The following is a 22,890-nucleotide window of genomic DNA, read 5'->3' as shown; positions in this document are numbered from 1 at the left end:
CTCCAGGAGCTGCTGGTACAAATCATGCACACACATCTCTGTTGCACCCCCTTTAATGATTTGGCTCAGGGCAGGACACTGCGGAAGGTAGCCATGTGGTGCCGCACGCTGTCTGCAATCTGCTCAGCTGACCTGGCCCGGCCATAGTAGTCTGTGAAGAGGCCATCAGGGTTAAGCAGGTAGATAGCAATGGAGTGATCCACAATGTAATCCTGGTCCTCGTCTTTGGGGCCAGCACTGTAGTATACACGGTAGTTGTGGCTAGCCTGAGCAATCTGCGCGGCAGAGCCAGTCAGGCCCAGCAGCCTCGGGTGGAAGTCCTGCACATAGCGGGCCATGGCCTCGACGCTGTCCCGCTCAGGGTCCACAGTAATGAAGATGGGCTGCACCAGGGGCAGGCCAGGCTCAGCTTCCAGCTGCTGTACCACCTGCACCAACTTCTCCAGTTCATCTGGGCAGATGTCAGGGCAGTGAGTAAAGCCAAAGTACATCAGTACCCACTGGCCCCGGAAGTCAGCTTTGCAGCGAGCCTGGCCCCGGTGGTCCAGCAGACTGAAGCCGCCCTGGCCCACGGCTGCCTGACGCAGGGCTTCTGTCCGCCGTTGCTGCCGCCACTGCTCCTTCTTAGCCCTTGCAGCCAGCCAGGCCCCACCCAGCCCAGCCCCAAACAAGGCTGTGATCAGCAACCTAGTTCGAAGCCCAGGGCCCTGGGGCTGGCCCTGCTTGCCTGTCTCTGCAGGACCCTGCCTTGACAAGAGCTGGCACCTCATGCGGAGGGAATCACCTCCCGGGGTCCTAGGGCAGACCAGGCGCTTGAGCTGAGGGAGCCTGAGCCAAGCCCTGGGTGCCAGGGCCAGCAGCAGCATGGATCTGATATTTCCTGGAAAAGAACAAAGGTGTCAGGAGCCAGAAGGTGTCGCAGCCTCCTGAGTCGGCCCCCTCCCTCTGGAGAGGCGTCCGTGGTGGGACCAACCCCACACTCGGCTAGCAGCCGTGGAGAACTGCTGCCTCTCTGACACCTCAACCTCCAGCTTAGGCGTCACTGAACGTCTACGCCTGTCCTTCCTGTCCTTTAGTCTGTGAGCCTCAGTTATCCCACGCTGGCCCCTGCTCTGTCCTGCACCTGCAGCTCTGTCCGGCCCGGCCACTCGCCCGGGCCTCGGCATGAACGCTGACCGAAGCGTTCCAAGTGCACGCTTTGCCTGGTCCTGAGCACGTGTGTCTGTCTGCAATAAACCCCCAATTCTTGAAAGGAGGCGAGCAAGCCTCTCGCTTCAGCCACCGCAGCCTCTCCTCCCTGTGACGCCTCGCCGCAGCCTTCCGGCCCCTCCACCGTGCCCAGCAGGGACCCCGCGACGTCCAGGGCGCCCGTGGGCCGCGATTACCTGCCGACGCCGCTTCTCCCCGCCCCGAACCTTCTTTCCCGGGCGCTCACCGGCAGAGAAACAAGACGTCCACCTGCCACAGACCCCACCCCACTTCCGCCCACGGTTCCGTCCACCCCGCCGTTGCTCCGGTGACCTCCGTGCCCTCCTCACAGAGACTTCCGGAGGCTTGCTAGGCGGCGGTCTTAGGACCCCTCACCTGGTCAGCTGCTGCTGAGGACCCTCCCGAGGACTCCTGCGGGCCGGACGGCCCCTGGGTTCCCAGGCGCTCCGGGCTGGCTGACCGTGCGCACGGCCCTTAGCCTCTCTACCAGGCTCTCCTTTACTCAACGGGCTCCAAGCGGTGCACGAGACGTGCCTGGCAAGCAAGGCAGCCTGTGGGCGCTTCCTGGCCCCTCCTCCCGAAGCACCCCCTCCAGGGCGCCCTCCCGGAACGCGCCGCCGTCTGCCCGGCTGTAAAGTCAGAAAGCTGGACACTGGCGTGGGCCACGCGCCGAGCACAGCCCAGGCGCCCTCCGCGCCCTGCACCCGGGGCGTCCCTAGGCTCCCCGCCAGGCGCTGGCGCCTCGAGTCAGAGTACACTGCCCACTCCCCGCGCCAGGGCCCCGCCGCCGCGCGCTCCGCACCAGCGCGCATGCGTCAACGGCGCCGCGCACGCGTGGAGCTGGCGCGCGCTCAGCTGTGCGCGTGCGCAAAAGGTGAGGGACCCGCCCGCTAACACGCGGCCCGGCGGGGCGGGGCTTCCTCGCTCGGCCTCGCCCCTCCCCCGCTGGCCACACCTCCCTTGGAGCCTCCTTCGAGGGCCAGCCCTTCCTACCGCGGCTGGACCCGGCGCCAGGTGTCCAAGGTGGACCTTAGAAATAAAACAGCCAGTTATTCTACCGGCAAAATGAGTTTATTCAGAAATAGCCAAAGAATTGCAATTCCGGTTGTGCAAGCTATGGCGGACCATAGGCAAATCTAGCAAACAAGACAGGAGAATGTTATTTTGTAGAAAAGAAGGAGGAAGTTAGGAGGGTTTTGAATCAAAGTCTCTTGGAGGAAAGGAGAGTTCAGGCTGGGGCGGTGATTTGCTTGGAATGCAGCGCACATTTCTTCCTGTACTGAGGATTCTCTTTTGGGGCCTGTCCCGGACTCTCTTCCTGTAACTGCCCGCCGGCGCTATGTGGCACTCTCCCTCCTGTCCTCTGGACCCCGTTTTAAAGGTTTCCCTTTATTAATCTCCCCACAGGCATGGATAGGACTTGGCACTCTCGGCTTCATTGCTGCGTGTGGGTGGACATGGTCCTGGGCGGCGGCAGAACGAGCTCTGCGAAGGGCGAGGGGGCGGCGAAGGGCGCGCGGTCCGAGAGCACCAGCGCCTCCTGCAGAGCGCGGCGCTGCGCGGCGCTGAGCGCGGGCGCGTCCAGGTGCACGCGAAGCCACGGCATCCCTGCAGGGCGGTCCAAAGGGGTCAGAAGGCGCGGCGGCCAGCGGGCGAGGCGGCCAGCAAGCAGGGCGGCCAGACGGGCGGCCAACGGGCTAGGCGACCGGCGGGGACGAGGAGGGGCCAGGATCGGCGCTCACCGCGGCGCAGTCTCTGACCCACGCTGACTAGCACCTCGGCGCCCACCCCCGGCCGGAGTGGCTCCCCCGCGCGGCTGCGCCCGGCCCCGAGTTCGTGCAGCACGCGCGCCAGCGGTAGCGCCTGGACCAGCTCCACCGTGCCTGCGGGGAGAGGGTGCTGGCGGGCGGGGGACGCCGCGGCCGGGGAGGGATGAAGGGAGGGCGCGGGGCCGAGCCTCGGGAAGGGGAGGGGCCAGGAGCTCCGGGGGAAAGGGAGTGGCCAGGGCCCGGGGTTTCGGGAAGGAAAGGGAACTGGGACTCAAGAAAAGGGGCGGGGCCTGGGTTGGGGGTCAAGGAACCGGGGTCTCCGGGCGCTCACCGTCTGCGGGCGCGTGCAGCTCCTCCTGCTCCCGGGCGCGGGGCAACAGCTGCCGGCGCTGCGCGGGAGTCCCAGAGCATAGGGCTCGGGCCAGGCCCGGGTCCACGCCCTGCCCCGCGAGCATCCGCTCGAACCGGTCCCGGGCTGAGCCGTCGTCCAGGGTCTGGGCCACCCGGGCGGCGCCTTCGTCCTGGGTCTCCGCCTGTCTGCTGAGCCAGAGCAGGACCCCTCCTGCCGGCGGGGAGGGGGCTTAGGTGAAGCGGGGGCGGGGCCTCCCGGAGGGGCCGGCTCTGAAGCGTAGGCCCCCACACCTCTACCAGTCCCCTCACCGAGCCTAGTGACCAGGTCTCGCAGGTCCGGCGGCCCGGCACCATCCATGCAAAGCAGCGCCTCCTCCACCTCCAGGCTGTGGCCCACGCTGCGGCCCAGGGGGCTGTTCATGGCCGTCAGAGCCGCCGCGACCCGAAGCCCCAGGCCGGCTCCCACGCCAACCTGGGGAGACAAGGTTTCATCTGGACCCTGCCCGGCATCCCAACGGGCCTCTTGCTGCCCAAGTGTCCTCAAACTCCAGCTCCTGCTGCACCCTTGGCTGCCAGTTCCCCAGGAGTGAGGGGGTCTCCTAGGGCAGGGGCAGGGGCAGGGGCGACTTGAAGCAGGCAGATGACTGACCTCAGCTGTGCGGCTCAGGATGATCTTGTACCTGGCCTGGGGCAGAGGGCTGTGGAGGGTTTCCCCAGACCCGAGGCCTGGTCAGCCTTGCTTGGATAAGTCACTGGAAGGGGGGTTGAACGGAGGGACTGCCAGCAGGGAAGGTGGGTCCTGGCTGAGGCCAGGATGAAGCAGGACCATTGAGTCCACTGAGAAGCATGTGGGAATCAGGCTGCCAGAGTTGTGAAGGGGAGGTTGGGGCCACATGAGGAGACCCACCCCAACAGAGAGGCCACAGCCACCCAGGGACCCCCACAAGGGCCCATACAGGCTCCAGTGGGTGTAGCTCACCAGCACTTCTGCCAGTTCCCGGGCCTGTGCCTGGCTAGGGAAGACTGCGGCCCCTCCGAACTTCACATCCACCACCAGAGCAGACAGGCTCTCCACCACCTTCTTACTGAGGATGGAGGCTGTGGAGGGTGGCAGAGAGGCTGGAGGTGATGGAGAGCCTGGTGCTTCCTGGGAGATGCAGGGGATGCCGACTCTGGGCTCAGTCAGTCATGAGGGGTCAGGAGCCCTGAACATTGGGGTCAAGTCCCCTATGATGGTGGTGACTGGGCTTGGTGGGTTGTGCATCAGTCAAGTCACCCTCTTGAATTGGTGATCAGGCATACTGTGATGAGGGGATGCTGACCCTGGGGTGGGGTCAGAGCACCTGTGATTGGGGGAGGTCCCATGGTCCCCTGATGAGAGGACCCTGACTCTGTGGTCAGGGGTCTTTAACATGCAGGTGGTGGACCCTGGAGTCTGGGGTCAAGTCACCTGTGATAAGTGGCAGGCTGTCAACAGTGGCTGTCACATCTCTGGCTTCATAAAGGATTCCATCAGCAGGAACCAGCTTCTTGCTCTGACCCACGATACAGCAGCCCACTTGCTCCAGGAGCCCTTGCATCTGGCAAAACCCCTCTGCATCAGGACTCCTAGTTACTCTCATAGACCTCTGATCAATGACCTCATCACTGACCCTGATCAGTGACGCATTATCAACCTTGACAAATGTCCAAAACCAGGACCAGTTACTTATGGAGGATTCTGATAAGTCCTCATTAATGACTAGTTTGACCCATTAGGGATATTGACCAATGCCCTATAGCCCATTAATGATTGATCAGAGGCCCAGCAGTGATTTTGACCAAGTCCCTATTAATGAGTGCAGAGTTCCATTGATGACCTTGACCAAAGTCCAATGACCACCGATGACCCATGAATAACTTCATCAATATCCTCGTTAGTGACTCTGATTAATGACCCATCAGTGATCCTTCAGAAATTCTGGCCAATGTTTCCATCAATAACCCAGATCAATGACCAATCAGTGATCCACTTGTACCTGCTCTGGGCTCTGGATGACAGTGAATCCAGGAATAGACTCCAGTTTATCCAGTGTGCCCCCAGTGTGCCCCAGACCGCGTCCGCTGATCATTGGTACCTGCTGGGCAGGGATGCTGAGTACACCCGCGTAGTCACCGCCCTCCTCCACATTTCCCTCCCACATTCCCTGGTTAGGCCTTCAGCTGGAGTTAAGTATTTACTAAGCAGTTGTAGTGAGTGTCCAGCTGGTGGAGAGGGAACAGAAATTGTCCTGGTTTGGATGGGGGTGTCAGTCAGGGAGGAGGCTGGTACCTATCCCTGGGGACACAAGTCTGGGGTACTGAGAAAGAGGAGTATCCAGCTCTTCCCATAGGAGTCCTGTATGGGGTACTGAAGTGGAAGGGGAAGCTGGAAAATTGGATCTGTTAGGGGGGACTGATGGGGAGGAGGACCAAACTTCTGCCTGGGGGTGGGGGGGTGAGAAAACTGGGTCCTGCCTTTGGGGGCTCTCTTTGGGCCAGGTTTGAGGCTAGAAGCTATCTGTGGACTGCTAGCCTCTTTGAGGTCAAAGATTTTGGTCTGAAGAGGAGGCATCTTCTAACCTTGCAGCCACAGGCAGCCAGGGCAGGTGCCAGGACCAGGCTGACTTTGTCACCCACTCCTCCTGTGGAGTGTTTGTCTACGAGCTGCGAGCGCCAGGCCTCCGGCCACTCCAACTGCTGTCCGGACGTGGCCAGGGCCCGGGTCAGCGCCACGGTCTCCTCCAGATCCATGCCTCGCAGTCGGATGGCCATGAGCATGGCCCCTAGGTGTGGGGTACGGTGGTGTGGGCAGCATGAGGGAACGTTCCCCACGCGATGGGTTATCCTGAGGTCAGTGACAGTGGTGGGGCGCTATGGCGTCCCTGGGGCAGGCAGTCTCCGGGACTGACCTCTGGGTCGGGTCAGGGGCGCCCGGCCTTCCCTACGCACCGATTTGCGCGCCATGCGCGCTCCCGTCCACCACGGCGCGCACGAAGCCCCTGATGTCCACATCACTCAGGCGGCCTCCGTCTCGCTTCAGGCGGATCAGCTCTGGGAGCTGCTTGGGCTCCGGCGGGAGGTCAGGAGGGCCCCGACTCCCGCCCTCCGAGAGGTCACCAGGCGCGACCGGGGCGGGTGGGGCCGAGGGTGCTGAGGTCGCTGGGGCTGCCATCGCTCCGTGCCTGCGGGGTGCAAGACACACTTGGCACCTGCCGCCGCCCTGCGTCCGTGTCTGGGGCAGGCGCACCTGTCCCAACCCCCTGCCCGTCTCTCTTGGGCCCGCCCCTCTTCCCGGGTCTGTGTTGCCGTGCGCGAGTCTCTGCGTCTGGCGCCAACTTCTAGACCTCACCACTTGACTCCAGCCCTACCTGACCTGTGCAGCGGCCCTGGCCCGTCCCGCTTAGGATTCTGGCCTCCTTCCGCCCTGCCGTGTCCGCGGCCACAGACCGCGGGGACACCGCCCTGGACGCGGCGGCGGGTGGGCAGGGCCGCGATTCCAACGGCCGCCAGAGGACGGCGGGCGGGTGGGGCCGCTCAGACAGGCAGGGTCCTGGGCCAATAGCCGCCTCAAGGAGGCGGGACAACCCTGCTCGATTCTGTCCCAGCCAATCACGAAGACCCACGAGAGCGCGACTTCCGGGACTTGGCGGGCCCGCCCCCCGCCCCACCCTTCCAGGGTCTGCCGGCTGGAGTGTCGCCGCGCCCGGGACCCCCGCCCCGCGCCCCCGGCATCTCGGCCCCGCCCCGCGCCCCGAGGCCCCCGCCCCGCGTCCCCCGCGTCCCCGCCCCGCCCCGAGTCCCTCCGCTCCACGTTCTCGCCCGTGCTCCCGAGTCAAGCACAAAGAGGCGGACACACTGCTAGCTCGGGAAGCTTGAAGCAAACATTTATGGGGCCGCGGCCGCCCGGTCGGTCAGTCATCCACGTCCGTAACGATCGGGGCCAGGTAGTCCGAGTGCCGGATCCCGAAGCTCCAGCCGCGAGGCTTCCGGGGCTGCGGACCCAGGAGGCGTCGCTGCCCTCGCGGAGCCAGCCTTCGGGCTCCGCGCCGGGACTCCCGTTACCCCCAGGACCCTGGTCCCAAACCTCGGACCTCAGACCCTCATCCCGGCCTCTGACCCTTGACCACCTGGTCTACGTTGTAGGCAGCGGGCCCGGGATTCAGGGTGTTGTCTTGGGGGAGCGAAGTCCGTGCCAACATCGTGAACTGGGGTGCCCGAGACTTGTAGATCCCAGGGTTCACCACGTGGTAGGCGCAGGGACCCGGGGTCTGCGGGAGGCGCAGAAGGAGCGCTGGGCCCGGGCTCCATTCACCGCTGACCACTGATTCCCACCCCTTGTTTCTTGACCCTCTGCTGTCCGCGCAGCTGGCCCCTGCTACTCTGTGCACGGCAGCCCCTCCCCCACCTTGCTGAGGTCCTCGGAGAAGCAGCCCACTGCGCTGCGGCCGTAGATGGAGTAAGTCGGAGCCGAGACTTTACCGATGACGCGCGGGCCCAAGAGCGAGGGCACTGTGTAGGTCCCGGGGCCTGGAGAGGGAGCCACCGAGAGATGGGGTCTGGGGGTGGTTATTTGCGGACAGGCCCAGGGTCTCCCCGTCGCTGCGAGTACTGGGTGGTCCCAGCGCCTGGAGAGCGATTGAGCGATTCCCGGTCAGGGATAGGAAGGGTCATGGTGCTGGAATGGGCCTTTCTGGTCTCACCTGGGGTCTGCTGCTCCGCTTGGATGCCCCAGTTTCGAGGAGCGATGGTGTGCCGAGGCGCGCTGGGGTACGTCACGTTCCCCGCTCGCTCTGGGAAGTACCTGCCTGCGGGGCGGACCGAGGGTGTGGGCCACAACCGGGTTGGGGGCCTTGTGGGGACCCGGGCTGGCGTCCTGGGAATAGGAGGAATCCGAGCCACCATTTGTCAAAGCTCGGTGGGGCTTGGAGTTGTTTTGAGATCTGGATATGGGGGTACCGAATTTAGTGTTAGGGTACCCGAGGGGGGCTCGGGGCTCAGGTGGGGGGTTCCCGAGTGGGCTTCCCCTGATGCGGCTAGGTGTTGGGGAGGCCGGGGTCCCAGGGGTCCTGACCTGGTCCGGGAGTGAGGAAGGGCGCTGCGTGGCGCGGGCGGCCATAGATGGAGTAGGCGGGGCTGCCGTCTGGGCCGCGCACAGTCATGCGAGCGGGCACCAGGTGGCCCGGGCCCGGGCCGCACGAAGTCTGCTGCGTGGGGAGGCGCGTGCCGAAGCTGAAGGCGGGGGCGCGGGTCCGCGACGGGTCGTGTAGGATGTAGCCTGCGGGAGTGTCCCCTTTGCCTGGCCGCTTCTCGCCCTGGGCAAAGCCCACCGTCCCCCCAGAACGAAATTCCCTCCCTTCCACCCTCCAGCCCGGGGTGCAGCACCCCTTCCCGAGACGGACCTCGCTAGCCTGCCCCCCAGCCCCGCACAGTCCTGACCCCGCCGCTGGTACCCGTGTTCGGTGGCAGCTTATATTTGGGCCCTGGGCCTCTGTAGAACGCTGCGATGGGGCCACGGGGCCGGTGTGGCCGCCAAGGGCCGACCCAGACGTCCGAGCCCATGGCGCGGTGGGGTGTGCTTACGGCCTGCAGCACCTGTGGACAGAAGGTGGCGGCCCCGGCCCCTCCACCCCGAACTCGCGGGAAACGCTCTTCCCCGCTCCGGTCTAGCTCAGCCGGACTCCGGGGGCGGGGCCCATCCCGTATCCCAGGCGCCAGGAAAACAAACAGTGGCTATCCAGCTCTGTGGGGGACGTGGAGCAGGGACCGAGCTTCAAGGCCATCTCTCGTCCCCTACCCCCAAAATGAGTTCTATAGGGGCGTGTGTGCGAGCGCCAAGTTTGGACTCAGCACTGCGGGAAGGGGATTACCCGGAGTTCGGGGGTGGGGGTGGGTGAGGAGCGGGATATTTTAGGGGCATCGAGCGAGGATGCCGGGGCGAGGGGCGGCGTGGGGACCGAGTGGGGGCCCCGAAGTTGACGCACTGACCTGTTCCCGTGGCTCCCAGCTGGGAAGGCAAGGTGGAGTGCCTGCATTCCCGCCCCCGCCCGGCCCAACTCCCAGACCCCATTGTGTCCAGGTCCCGCCTCCTGGCAACCGGACTGACCGCCCCCGACGCCAACCTGACTCCGCCCCTCGCCCGCAGGGGCCCTCCTTGGAGTCCATGGCACTGGCACGTGTCCTGCAGGCCAGGCCACGGACCAGACACCCTCCCCAGCCTTCAGTATACCCATTACAGAAATGGACAGATCTGCACAGAAAAACAAGTATAAGAATAAAGAAATTGAACAGTACAAACCGCATACTCAATTTAAACGTTAAGTGTAGAGAACTTTGCATGTGTTTAAGCCCATGGAATATTTGCAAAGAATAATCATACTGGGCCAAAAACTCCCATACAAGTTGAATAAAGCGATATGATAGGACACATGATTTGATCAGTCTAAACCAATTCTAAACAAACGATAAAACAGTTTTTAAAAAAGAAAGAAACAGGGGCTGGCTGCATAGCCGAGTGGTTAAGTTCGCGCACTCCGCTGCAGGGGCCCAGGGTTCAGATCCTGGGCGACGACATGGCACTGCTCATCAGGCCACGTTGAGGCAGGGTCCCACATCCCACAACTAGAAGGACCTGCAACTAAGATATACAGCTGTGTACGGGGGGGTTTGGGGAGATAAAGCAGAAAAAAAAACAAAGATTGGTAACAGTTGTTAGCCCAGGTGCCAATCCTTAAAAAAAAGAAAAAGAAAGAAAGAAAGAAGGAAACAAATACTTAAAAATTAACAAATTCTCTTCTTAAAAAGCCCTGGATCAAAGAGAAACTCAAATGTGAAGTTACAAATTGTGTATCAAACAGTGCAGGGGCCACCCTGTGGCTCAGTGGTTAAGTTCCGGGCCTCTGCTTTGGTGGCCCAGGGTTTTGCTGGTTTGGATCCTGAGCACCGGCATGGCATCAGTTGTCAAGCCATGCTGAGGTGGCATTGCACATAGCACAATCAGAAGGACCTACAACTTAGACTATACAACTATGTACTGGGGGACTTTGGGGAGAAGAAGAAGAAGAAAACAAAAAACAAACAAAAAAAACAGAGCAAAGGTAGATCCCTAAATGTGAAGTTACAAATTATATATAAAACACTGAAAAGGCAGATCCCTTCATACCCAACTCTATAGAACATAGCCAAAGCTGTATTCAGAGGAAAACGTATAGCCTTAAATGACTTCATTAATGAAGAAACATTTTAAATAAAACTTACTGTTTGTCTTAGAAATACTTAGTAATACAAACAGAAAAAAGAATAAAATAAACTAAAAGAATAAAACAGGAACCAACACAAACAAAATAATAGGATGAATAAATACAATAGCTATTTTTTAAAAGAAGACAATTAAGTAGATAAATGCTTTAATGAGCTTGATCAAGGGGGAAAAGTAAAAGTATACAAAATTAAGAATGAGAAAATGTGGGGCAGGCCCAGTGGTACAGCAGTTATGTTGGTACATTCCACTTTGGAGGTCCGGGGTTCACCTGTTTGGATCCCAGGTGCAGACATGGCGCCGCTTGTCAAGCCATGCTGTGGCGGGAGTCCCATATATAAAGTAGAGGAAGATGGGCATGGATGTTAGGTCAGGGCCAGTCTTTCTCAGCAAAAAGAGAAGGATTGGCAGCAGATGTTAGCTCAGGGCTAATCTTCCTCAAAAAAAAAAAAGATGTGCCTCGAGCTATTAATGGATGTATGTTTTACATGGAGATAAATTATAATCCAGTTTTTAAATAGCTACTCAAAATTTTACACCACTTGAAATTAGATTTGAACAGTTTCGGTGGCCCTTTCTGTAAATTTATTTTGGAAGACGTTATGCATAGCATCTACCTCCAGAGGGCGCTCTGTACATGCTGCACCACCTGGCCCCTCTCCCTTCCCACTGATTGCTCAGTTTCTCTATCAGTCAGGATTTGTTTATCATCGTTGAAGTTTTTTGTAATATTTGGCAAGGAAGAGATTTACTTTTTCTTTCGATTTACTTTGTTCTTATTTTTCACAAATTTTAAAACTAATATATAAGGTATGTATGAGTTCTACCTTCAACATTACCATCTTTCATTGGAGGTGTCCTCCTTTTCTCCCACCTAAATGCTTCTAAATAAAACATAATAGATTTTCTTTGTTTCCTCAACTGTTATGTGTTCTTTGATTTCTTTCAGCAATGTTTTGTAGTTTTTGGCGTACAAGTCTTTCATCTCCTTGGTTAGATTTATTCCCGAGTATTTAATTATTTTAAATAGTATTGTAAATTAAATTGCTTTCTTAATTTCTTCTTCAGATTGTTTGTTGCTGGTGTATAGAAACACAACTGATTTTTTTTTTTTTTCTTGAGGAAGGTTAGCCCTCAGCTAACTACTGCCAGTCCTCCTCTTTTAGCTGAGGAAGGCTGGCCCTGAGCTAACATCGTGCCCATCTTCCTCTACTTTATATGTGGGACGCCCACCACAGCATGGCTTTTACCAAGTGGTGCTATGTCCACACCCGGGATCCAAACCGGCGAACCCCGGGTCGCCAATGCAGAACGTGCGAACTTAACCGCTGTGCCATCGGACCGGCCCCGAAACACAACTGATTTTTTGTGTATTGATCTTGTATTATGCAATTTTGCTGAATTTGTTTATTAGCTCTAGTTGCTTACTTGTTGATTCAATGTATAATTTTATATGTATAAGATCGTGTCATCTGTGACTAGAGTTAGTTTTACCTCTTCCTTTCGAATTTGGATGCCTTTTTCTTTTAGATTTTTAAATTTTTCGTTTTTCTCCCCAAAGCGCCCTGGTACATAGTTATGTATTTTTAGTTGTAGGTGCTTCTAGTTGTGGCATGTGGGACGCCACCTCAGCATGGCCTGATAAGTGGTGCCATGTCCGCGCCTAGGATTCAAACTGGCGAAACCCTGGGCTGCCAAAGTGGAGTGCACGAACTTAACCACTCAGCCATGGGGCTGGCCCCATGGATGCCTTTTTATTATTTTCTGGAGAGCTCTGGCTAGAACTTCCAGTACAATACTGAATAGCTTCAGTGAATGCAGCATTCTGTCCTTGTTCCTGATTTTAGGGAGAGGGAACATTTTCAATCTTCACCATTGAGTGTGATGTTAGCTATGGGTTTTTCTTAAGTGTCCTTTATCATGTTGAGGTAGTTCCCTGTAATTCCTAGTTTTCTGAGAGTTTTTTTTTTTTTTTTTTTAACCGTGAAAAGGTACTGAGTTTTGTCAGGTGCTCTTTCTGTGTCAATTGAGATGATAAAATCTTTTTCTTTTTCTTTTCTTTTCTTTTCTTTTCTTTTTTTTGAGGAAGATTGTCCCTGAGCTAACATCTATGCTAGTTTTCCTCTACTTTGTATGCAGGACACCTGCCACAGCATGGCTTGATGAGCAGTGTGTAGGTCCACGCCTGGGATCCGAACCTGTGAACCCCAGGCTGCCAAAGTGGAGCATAGGAACTTAACTGCTACACCACTGGGCCAACCTCTAAAGTGCTTTCTTCTTCTTTGTTCTATTAATGTGCTCTAGTATGTTAATGTATTGTAATCAGTGTATTACATTGATTGATTTTCTTATGTTGAACCGCTCTTACTTTCCTGGGATGAATCCCATTTGGTCACAATGTATAATCCCCTTAATATGCTGCTGGATACAGTTTGCTAGTGTTTTGTTGAGGATTTTTGTATCTACATTCATAAAGGATATTCGTCTGTAATTTTCTTTTCTTGTGATGTATTCATCTGGTTTTGGCATCAGGGTAATGCTGGCCTCATAGAATAAGTTAGGAAGTATTCCTGCCTCTTCAATCTTTTGAAAGCGTTTGAGAAGGATTGGTGTTAATTCTTCTTTAAATGTTTGGTAGAGTTCACCAGTGAAGCTCTCTGGTCCTGGAATTTTCTTTGTTGGGAGGTTTTTGATTATTGATTCAACCTCTTGTTCTAAGTCTGTTGAGATTTTCCATTTCTTCTGAGTTTGTTTTGGTAGTTTGTGTGTTTCTAGGAATTTGTCCACTTCATCTAGGTTATCTAATTTGTTGGCATATAATTGTTCATAGTATTCTCTTATAATGTCTTTTTTTTTTCTATAAGGTCGGTGGTAATGTTCCCACTTTCATTTCTGATTTTAGTTATTTGTATCTTCCTTTTTTTTCTTGGTCACTCTAGCTAGAGGTTTATAAATTTTGTTGATCTTTGCAAAGAACCAACTTTGATTTCATTGTTTCTTGTTTTTCTTTTAATTCTACATAAGACACTCAGAAAACCTGATTATTGTATAATAAAGTCAATGTTTATTTAGATATTCATGTACTCACCACTTGTTCTTTCCTTCTGGCATTCATAGTTCTTTCATCTGGTGTGATTTTCTTTTTTTTCTTTTTCCTTTTTTTTTTTGAGGAAGATTAGCCCTGAGCTAACTGCTGCCAATCCTCCCCTTTTTGCTGAGGAAGACTGGTCCTGAGCTAACATCCGTGCCCATCTTCCTCTACTTTATACGTGGGACGCCTACCACAGCATGGCTTTTGCCAAGCGGTGCCGTGTCTGCACCTGGGATCCGAACCAGTGAACCCCGGGCCACTGAGAGGCAGAACGTGTGCACTTAAGCGCTGTGCCATCAGGCCAGCCCCTGGTGTGATTTTCTTTATGCCTGAAATATATAGTTTAGAATTTCCTTCAGTGAAGACTCTCAGTGTTCATTTGTCTGGAAATGTTTTTATTTTGCCTTCATTCTTTAAAGATATTTCTTGTAAGTATAGAATTTTAGATTGGTAGTTATTTTCCTTCAGCACATTGAAAATTTCATTGCATTGTCTTCTGACCTCATTTGTCTGTCATTGAGAAGTCAGATGTAAGGCTATCATTCCTTTGTAGGCTGTCTGTCTTTTTTCTCTTGTTCCTCTTGAGATTTTCCATCTTTTGTGTTTGCCACAGTTTTACTCTGATGTATCTTGGTATTCATTTCCTTTTTTTTCTCCTGCTTGAGATGCATTGGGTCTTTTGAATTGCTGAATTGTCTTCTATCAATTGTCATCTTTATGACATTGTTTTCCACTCCCTGTATGTGGCAAATGTCTGCATCGATTTAGAATTTTTAAAAAATTTAAACTTACATTTGGACTGAATTTAGCAACTGATTTCAAGATTCAGACAGTGTATATTCTCCCCTTGGAATAAGAGGAGACTTTCATTATGCTTTGCTCTTTCTTCTCCCACCCTTCCATGGTTTGTCCTTTTTTTTTTTTTTTTTTTGAGGAAGGTTAGCCCTGAGCTAACATCTGCTGCCAATCCTCCTCTTTTTTTTTTTTTTGCTGAGGAAGACTGGCCCTGAGCTAACATCTGTGCCCATCTTCTTCTACTTATTATATGTGGGATGCCTACCACAGCATGGCTTGCAAAGCGGTGCCATGTCCACACCCAGGATCCAAACCGGCAAACCCTGGGCCAAGTGGAATGTGCATACTTAACTGCTGTGCCACTGAGCCAGCCCCAAGGTTTATCCTTTTTTAAAGATTTTATTTTATGCCTCATTTATTACAAGACTCCCCATTAATATTTGTATTAAACTTCACAGCTACATTATCAATAATTATTTAAATAAGTTTTTCAATACCACATTTTAAAGTCATGTGCGTATTTTCTTCATCATTTCCATATTGTTGAATGCTTACATATTTTAACTTTTTCCACTATAAATCATATTGTATTATTTCTCTCTCTCTTTTTTCGGTGAGGAAGATTGGCTCTGAGCTAACGTCTGTGCCGATCTTCCTCTACTTTGTATGTGGGACGCCTCTACACCATGGCTGATGAGTGGAGGAGGTCCACACCTGGGATCTGAACCCGTGAACTCTTGGCTGCTGAAGCAGAGCGCACGGAACTTTAACCACTCGGCCACAGGGCCGGCCCTAAATAACTTTTTTTGCGTGTACACTTTTCCCATATCAGATGAAGTCCTTCAGAGCTATTCCTTGTTGGGTGTAATGACTAAATCTGGGATTTATATTTTCTAAGACTTAAACATTATTCTAGATTTATTTACACATATATAAAAATGCACATATACTTTTAATATAAATAGGATTATATAATAATATTATATTCTTTGTTTTATATCATCATTGCTGATTATACAATATTTCTTTCTTTTTAAAAATTCTGGTAGTAGAGAAACTCTACTCTTGATGGGGTTTTCTACTTATGTATATTAGCTGTCTATTTGTATTCAGCTTTCCATTTGGAACTGTCTTCATTTCACTATGCTTTTCATCCACTAGATGTTCCAGAAAAGGCACAGCAGTGGCTGGGGCACCGTCCACCTGTGCTCAGGCTCGGCGACAAGGAGTGGTGGGTTCTTCTTCTTGGTGCTGCCCTGGATCAGCTCTCATGTGGAGGCATTTCTCCACCCCACCAGGGCCCCAGCGTATGGGCGGGGATGATTGCTGGTAGGCAGGAGACTGCCTCCATTCCTGTTTTGCTTCTGTTGTATCTGAGGAAACAGAAGCTCCAGGTACATAGGCACAAATCCTTCTCTATTCTTTGCATAGAGTGGGACAGGATTCCTGCCTTAGCAGGCAATTAGAAAGGGAGCTCTAAGGAGGCTGCCAAAGGTCAGACCTTCTCAGGACCCATTTTCTTGACTTTTATTTTTTATCTTCATAGTAATTTGTCGTATTTATGCTATCACAGCACAACTAGAACAATTATTTATGTTTCAAAACTTGTGTAGGTGATCCCATGTGCTTTTGAAGCTCTGTTACCTTTTCAGCAGTACTACATTTTTACTCTCTCTAGGAAGTTAGGAGGGCAAAACTCCCAAAATTTAGGGAGGTAGCATGTCCTCAGTCACCTTCCCAATAAGGAGTTTCTCCATGCAGGGCAGAGTTTTTCCTTTGATCTGGATTTTGGCAAAGGGGGGTGTTTTCTTTCCAAAGAGGATGGGACTAGACCCTTCCTTGGTCACCTGTGTGTCTCTAGGACCAACCATGGTTCTTAGCGCCTTGTGAAGTTGGTTGGGCTGATTTCCTATGCTCAGTTCCTCCACACTATGGTGTCCTAAGGTATCACTTGGTGGACACTTCTATTCTCTGACAGCAACCTGGGGCTTGGACTGACAAGAGGGAACTTCATGAAGCTGGGTGTAGGGGCTAGCCCTGTGGCCTAGTGGTTAAGTTCAGTGCATACCACTTCAGTGGCTTGGGATTGTGGGTTTGGTTCCTGGGTGTGGACCTACACCACTCATCAGCCGTGCTGAGGCAGCGACCCACATACAGAAAAATAGAGGAAGGTTGCCACAGATGTTAGCTCAAGGCAGATCTTCCTCAGAAAAACAACACCAAAAAAGAAGGTGGGTGGAGATGCCTAATGGTGTACTGCATGGCCTATAAGGAAGTGTAGATGGGGGTGTCACTTCCATCGTCTCAAGGTCTTTGGACCCTAAACTTAACCCGGAGGCAGAGCCTGGAGCCAGGACAGAGATTAAGGGCAGTGTCCAGAAAGTCTGCCCCCAACTTGAGGTCCACCTTAAGGCATGGGCCCACCTTCCACCCTCTTACTGTCATCTAATATGCTTGCGGGGCGGGAGGGGGGGGGGGGTGCTGGGAGGCGACCAGATGGGTGAGATACTAAGGCTCAGCAGAGCCCAGGCTGGGTGCCAGGGCCGCTTCCTGGCCATCTCCTTGCTGCCTAAGTAGGGAGAAGTCCTGTGTCCCAGAAGAAGGAACAAATACACATTGTGGGGGGGCCCTGTCTTTGTCCCAGGGACTCCAGGCTCTTTTTCATGTCTGGACCCCACCTGGCACCTGTCCCAAGACTTACTCCTAAGATCAACTTAAGTGAGAAGCAGACAGAAGAGACAAATCTCTTCCTCAGAGAAACCAAGTGCTAGGGGGAGGCCAGGTGCATGCCCCATGCGAGCATCCACATGCCTGCCTGTGAGGGGCTTGAGTGCCGACAAGGAGGATGGGGATGGAGTGACTCGGCCAGAACTGAGATGGGACACCCAAAGGTCAGGCTGATAGAGCACGGGGGACGAAGGAGGGCTTCTAAAGGACCCTGGGGGCTGGCTGATGTGGTAAGGGGAGTAGGAGCAGACGGCTCAGGGCTCTCCAGGGGCATAGTGAGAGCAGCATCTGGGCAGTCAAGACAGTCCAGAGGGTGCAGGCAGTGGCCCAGGGGGTTCTAGAAGAGCCACGTGGGTTGCAATAAGCCAGGCCAATAAAGAGGGAAATACAACTTTTGAATTTTCTGTATTTCATTCATTTTTTCCTCTTGACAGCTTGGAAAATTCCTTTTGAAAACTCTATCGCATCTCTGCTGAACTCAGGGTAAGGAAAGTCCAGAGGCTGCTGGAGGAGCGGGTGTTGGGGCTTCAGCCTTGGCCCATCCTTAGTGCCCTTATGTATCCCGGAGAGAACAGTGCAAGCCTCCACTTCACCCTGTGGTGACAGGAGGTCACACCTTCTCAAGCTACCCGTCTCTGTGTTGGATGGTGCTTCCTGTCAGGACTCGTGCCCTCTCTGCTCTACCTCCTCAGTCTGAGACCTGCCTGCAGGGTTGGCACCGCAGGGCATGTCTCCCCCATCCCCCCAGCCACCCTGTAGTGTGTTTCTGGGTTCTTGGGTTTCTGGTAATTTCATCAGGGCTGCATCATGTTGCTAAAGCCACAGATAACATCTCCCTGTGGGTAACTCTTCCCTGACAGAGCCCCCTGAGGCTGGACCCAGGCTCAAAGGAGAGACACTGGTGTCTGGGGTGAGTTTAGGGGTGTGAGGGTTGATTAGGTTGGTTGGGATACTGGAAGTGTTGAGGAACACTGCCATTTGCCACTGAAACCTGTGGGAAATGAGAAGGGGGCAGGAGCTGGGCTGGGGGGCCTGGAGAGGCCCCTGAGATCCGGAGCTTTTGTAGATTATGTTGTCTCCTGATATCTCCAACTAGGCCCTCCTGACAAACCCCCAAGCCTGGGTGGAGGCAGAGAGACTCACCTCCTCCCAGGCGAGGCAGAGTATCTAGCCCCCAGCACAGGTCCACCTTAACGGAGCAGCCCTCTGGGCGGGGCGTGTTGCTGATGTCATCTGTGCAGACGGCAGCCCAGGCCTGAGTGCAGGACAGGCTTGTGTGCAGCACACGCAGCTTCCAGCCTGCTGCCCCAGCTCCTCATGCTGAGTCTGCAGCCCAGCACCATGATCCAGGGTGCCTTGGAGCCTGACAGCCCTGGCTGGGGCTGGGATGTGGACGGGGACGACGACTGGGATGGCACCGTGCTGACTCTGCTGGCGCTAGCTGTGGTGGCCGCCACAGCACTGGCTTTGCACTGGTTCGGCTCTGGACAGGACCAGGAGGTGGCAGGACCAGTGTCCACAGCCCCCCAGGCCCAGCCTTCTCAGGCAGGAGGAGACAGGGGAGCCCTGCTCCCAAAGTACCAGGTCAGTGATGGCGTCGAGGGACCCAGCTCAGGGCAAGGGAAGTCAGACCTTCCAGGACACGACCAGGGGAGTCTGGCAGCAGCAGGAGCCCAGGATCAGGAGCCCACGGGAGGTAGAGGTCTGGCTGCCACAGCTGAACCGCCACTCAAAATACCTGGCGAGATGGCCAGTGGAAGGGCCTTGGGACAGCAGTATGGTACTGCCACCCCAGAAGCCCCCCAAGGTAAAGGACGTGAGCCTTTCAGGCCATGTGCTGCCCTCCTGGATAGGAAAAAATTAGGGGGGACACCTGCCCCCCTGCTGATACACTTCACCTCTCGGAGTCCTGGCAGAGAAGTGGAGATGCAGGTAGAGGCAGGAGGCGTCCGAGCCAAGGTGCCAGCTCACCAGGGCCCCGTCCACACAGAGAAACAGGACACCAGCCCCTGGCAACAAGGTGTGGGGACACATGGCTCACTGGGGAGAGGCCCAGGAAGCCGGCGGTGGCAGGTGGACAACAGCTCAGGAGATAGAACTTGCCAGCCCACAAAGCTGGACCCCCTATGCCTGGCCACTGTGGTGAGTGTGTGGGATACCGTGGATGCAGCCAGCAGCCTCTCTGCAAGCTCCCAGAGGCCCCTTCTCCCCGAGGAGCTGCCGCCATCACACACCCTGCAGACCAGGCCCATAACAGGTGGCTCAGAGGTGGGGCCTGGGGAGAACGGGCCTCTAATAGCCCCAGGCCTAGCCGTGGACTCAGGAGCCAAAGGTGCTGAGAGCAGGGAGTCTGGGCCCCAGTCCCCCAAGGAGTCTCAGGGGTCCCCAGCTTCCGTGGAAGGCTGGCCTTGGGCAAGAAAGGAGGTTCATGTCACCAGGAGCTTCAGTCAGGCCCCAGGCTCCATGGGCCCATGGCTAGAGGAACCGCAGTGGGGACGCCACCTCTTGTCCCAAGGGCAGGGAACCACAGAGGCCTGCAATGTGGGAAAGGCTGAGGCCAATGGCTCTGGAGACCAGTCTTTCTTCAGCTCAGGGCCGGGCAGGACAGAGAAGCCAGCGGGCCCAGGCATCAAAGAAGGGAGTGGATCCTGGCAAGGCCAGGGGGAACAGAGCAGTGCACAGGCAGCTGGAGGTCTGGGTGGAGGGAAGCCAGTCACAGACATCCTCAGCGACGCCCCTGCCCTGAGCCCTTCAGCCACGCTCCCCGCACACACCCCTAAGCATCCCCCACCCTCAGCTTCCCCGCCCACAGTACATCTGCACCGAGGTCTCTTTCCTGTAACCCCGACTCCTCCCAACTCGTGTCCTTCAGACTCTTTGCCCCTCAGGGTTAGCCAGGGTCCTGCTGAGGATGAAAATCTCAGAGCAGTGCCAGCCCCCGCCCCATCCCCTGCCCCAATCTCAGCCCCAGTTGCAGCCCCAGCCCCTGCCCCAGCTAGTGGGTCAAGGCCTGCATCTCAGGAGCCCAGTGTGGCTCTCTGCCAGGGCAACCAGGAGGGGCAGATCTCAACCAGCTGGGGAAACCTTATTTCTATGGTTCTTAGGAGTCACCCCTTCCCCAGGCAAGAGAGGCCCCAAGGGAGAGCCTCGAGGGCAGCTCTGGAAAGCCTTAGAGATGCCAGCTCTTCCACACACTCTGAGAACAGAGAGTCTGGTTCTCCCCTTGAAGGGGCTGTCCCCACCCTGGAGGACAGGCACAGCTCCTCAGTCAGGATGGTCGCAGAGGTAGGCACAGGGGGTCTAGCTGGGGCTGGACGTCGGCCACAGCAGAGAAGCTCCGAGACGAGCAGGGCTCTCACCCCAGGCCCTCCCTCAGGCCCAGGAGGAAATGGAACTGAGGAGAAATGTCTGGACTCCCTACTGCCACCAGCTGCAATGCCCAGGACACCCTCACAGCCCCCTGAGCAGACACAGCCTAGTCCTGCACCCTCCCCTGCTGCGAGGTGGCACTCACAGCCTGTTCCCCGGCCACGGCCACGGAAACGCAGCCTGTGTGAAATAGCCGAGAGCTCTGAGCGGGAGATCAGCCAGGAGGCCACAGGGCAACACCAGGGAGAGGCGCCAGTGGGGAGGCACAGCCCCGCAGGCAGTGGAGGGGGTCTCACAGAGAAGCAGAAAGAGGCCCGCAAACTCATGGTGTTTCTGCAGAGGCCCGGGAGCTGGGGGGTAGTGGAAAGGCCCTGGAAACCCAGCTCCCCAGCCTGCAAGCCGGCTTCAGCAGCAGCTCTGCAGCGGCGACTGGGTCTGGGCAGCTGCCTGGACGTCCTGGCCTTCGCCCAGCAGCACGGGGAGCGTGGCCTGGCCCAGGACACCTATGCCTTGATGAGTGACAATCTGCTTCAAGTGCTGGGAGACCCAAACCTCTACCGAAGGCTGAGTGGGGCTGACCGGGAGCGCATCCTGAGCCTTCGGACGGGCCGGGGCCAGGCGGTGCTGGGGGTCCTTGTGCTGCCCAGCCTCTACCAGCTGAGCCGCTCGGGGCTCACAAGGGGCCCCCGTGGGGAGGAGGCTCCTGAGGCCGGGTCTGTGCCCCTGCTTCCTCGCATGCACCTGCACATGTTCAACCCCCAAGAGAACAGATGGCGGCGCCTGACACAGGTGCCTGAGGAGGCCCCGCTGAGGGGTTGTGCTCTCTGCACCATGCACAACTATCTGTTCCTGGCGGGGGGCATCCGTGGCTCCGGTACCAAGGCTGTCTGCTCCAATGAGGTCTTCTGCTACAACCCTCTGACCAACATCTGGAGCCAGGTGCAGCCCATGCAGCAGGCCCGTGCCCAGCTCAAACTGGTAGCCCTGGATGGGCTTCTCTATGCCATCGGGGGTGAGTGCCTGTACAGCATGGAGTGCTATGACCCGCGCACAGATGCCTGGACCTCACGCGCACCCCTCCCTGCAGGCACCTTCCCTGTGGCACACGAGGCTGTGGCCTGCCGTGGGGACATCTATGTCACTGGGGGCCACCTCTTCTACCGCTTGCTCAGGTACAGCCCTGTGAAGGATTCGTGGAACGAGTGCCCCTACAGTGCCAGTCACCGGCGTTCCAGCGACATGGTGGCGCTGGGAGGCTTCCTATACCGCTTTGACCTGCTGCGGGGTGTGGGTGCCGCTGTGATGCGCTACAACACCGTAACAGGGTCCTGGAGCCGAGCTGCCTCCCTGCCGCTGCCTGACCCTGCTCCGCTCCGCTGCACAGTTCTGGGCAACACCATTTACTGCCTCAACCACCAGGTCACGGCCACCTTCATGGTCTCCGAGGGGACTGCTCAGTTCCAGGCCAAGGAGCTGCAGCCCTTTCCCTTGGGAAGTAAGGGGGTTCTCTGTCCATTCGTCCTGACTGTTCCCCCTGCAGATCCGCTGCAGAGTGCCCTCTGACCAGCTGCTAGAGCACCAGGAGAGCCAATGCTTTCCGGGGAGGCCCTGGGGCCAAGGGGTGGGAGGTCTGAGGGCAAGTGGGGCACAGGGAGGTGGCTGGGATCCAGAACTTTCTGTTGTTGTTTCTGGGACAACTTTCCTTTTCTTTTATAATAAGGCTGGTGATTTCCCCTGTCCACTCCCTGCCCCTCCCCTGAGAGAGCCCAGGTTCCCTGCCTCTGTGACCTGCTCCTGCCTTTATGACTCAGTTCTTGCCCCAATTCCTTCCCTGGTTACCCAATGCCTTGGCTCACTCACAACCCCTCCTCAAGGCAGAGCTCCCCTTCTCTGGGCTTCCACAAGCCAGGCTCCCCTGTCATAGTACCAACCACACTGCCTGGAAATAATATGCCTGTGGGACTCCCGGTACTTTGAGAGCCAGGTCACTGATGTGTACTGAAGGACCAGGACTTGTCCCACTGAGAAGCTCTGTGACTGCTGAGCCGAGGAAGGAGATGGCTGGAAACACATTGGTGCTTCCTACATTCTGACCCTAGGGCTCCAAGCTAGGCAAGCAGCCCATGAGTGGGCGGAACAGGGAACCAGGGGCAAAGAAGTCCCAGGAAAACATCCTTGCTTCTGGGACTTTCTGCCTGTCCTGAGGCTGTGGGGAGCCTGGCTTGGCTCTCCCCAGGAACAACTCGGTAGCCCTCCTTTGTCTGACTGGTCCTCAAGGACCTAGAGCTCTTATCTGTGAAACT

The 22,890-nt window shown here is 55.8% G+C and overlaps 4 protein-coding genes across 7 annotated transcripts; 1 reads left to right on the top strand and 3 right to left on the bottom strand.

Moving 5' to 3' along the window:
- Positions 1-37: 37 nt before the first annotated feature.
- LOC124230267 (protein SCO2 homolog, mitochondrial) lies at positions 38-2,225 on the bottom strand. Its single transcript, XM_046646144.1, has 2 exons — positions 1,585-2,225; positions 38-880 (listed from the first exon to the last, which is right to left on the bottom strand). The coding sequence occupies exon 2, from the start codon at positions 864-866 to the stop codon at positions 66-68; it is 801 nt and encodes a 266-aa protein (XP_046502100.1). The 5' UTR covers positions 867-880; positions 1,585-2,225; the 3' UTR covers positions 38-65.
- Positions 2,226-2,261: 36 nt separating this feature from the next.
- Positions 2,262-7,341, bottom strand: TYMP (thymidine phosphorylase). 4 transcript variants are annotated; one of them, XM_046646142.1, is made up of 10 exons: positions 7,207-7,341; positions 6,300-6,532; positions 5,931-6,133; positions 5,348-5,446; positions 4,780-4,909; positions 4,309-4,427; positions 3,639-3,801; positions 3,310-3,540; positions 2,952-3,092; positions 2,262-2,817 (listed from the first exon to the last, which is right to left on the bottom strand). In XM_046646142.1, the coding sequence occupies exons 2-10, from the start codon at positions 6,520-6,522 to the stop codon at positions 2,645-2,647; spliced, it is 1,482 nt and encodes a 493-aa protein (XP_046502098.1). In that variant the 5' UTR covers positions 6,523-6,532; positions 7,207-7,341; the 3' UTR covers positions 2,262-2,644. The 4 variants fall into 4 exon arrangements, with proteins under 4 accessions (XP_046502098.1, XP_046502097.1, XP_046502096.1 ...); XM_046646141.1 differs by lacking the exon at positions 7,207-7,341 and adding an exon at positions 6,724-7,122; XM_046646140.1 differs by lacking the exon at positions 7,207-7,341 and adding an exon at positions 6,719-7,121.
- ODF3B (outer dense fiber of sperm tails 3B) lies at positions 7,214-9,399 on the bottom strand. The gene is made up of 7 exons (XM_046646146.1): positions 9,336-9,399; positions 8,801-8,942; positions 8,422-8,625; positions 8,051-8,155; positions 7,756-7,877; positions 7,478-7,618; positions 7,214-7,342 (listed from the first exon to the last, which is right to left on the bottom strand). The coding sequence occupies exons 2-7, from the start codon at positions 8,907-8,909 to the stop codon at positions 7,262-7,264; spliced, it is 762 nt and encodes a 253-aa protein (XP_046502102.1). The 5' UTR covers positions 8,910-8,942; positions 9,336-9,399; the 3' UTR covers positions 7,214-7,261.
- A 9,160-nt stretch (positions 9,400-18,559) lies between these two features.
- KLHDC7B (kelch domain containing 7B) lies at positions 18,560-22,150 on the top strand. The gene has a single exon (XM_046646689.1). It carries the CDS (start codon positions 18,560-18,562, stop codon positions 22,148-22,150), a length of 3,591 nt encoding a protein of 1,196 aa, XP_046502645.1.
- The last annotated feature ends 740 nt before the right edge of the window (positions 22,151-22,890 follow it).

The sequence above is a fragment of the Equus quagga genome, chromosome 19 (genome assembly GCF_021613505.1).
Source record: "Equus quagga isolate Etosha38 chromosome 19, UCLA_HA_Equagga_1.0, whole genome shotgun sequence".
In the NCBI taxonomy this organism is placed as follows: domain Eukaryota; kingdom Metazoa; phylum Chordata; class Mammalia; order Perissodactyla; family Equidae; genus Equus; species Equus quagga.
This window is presented reverse-complemented; position numbering and strand designations above follow the sequence as displayed.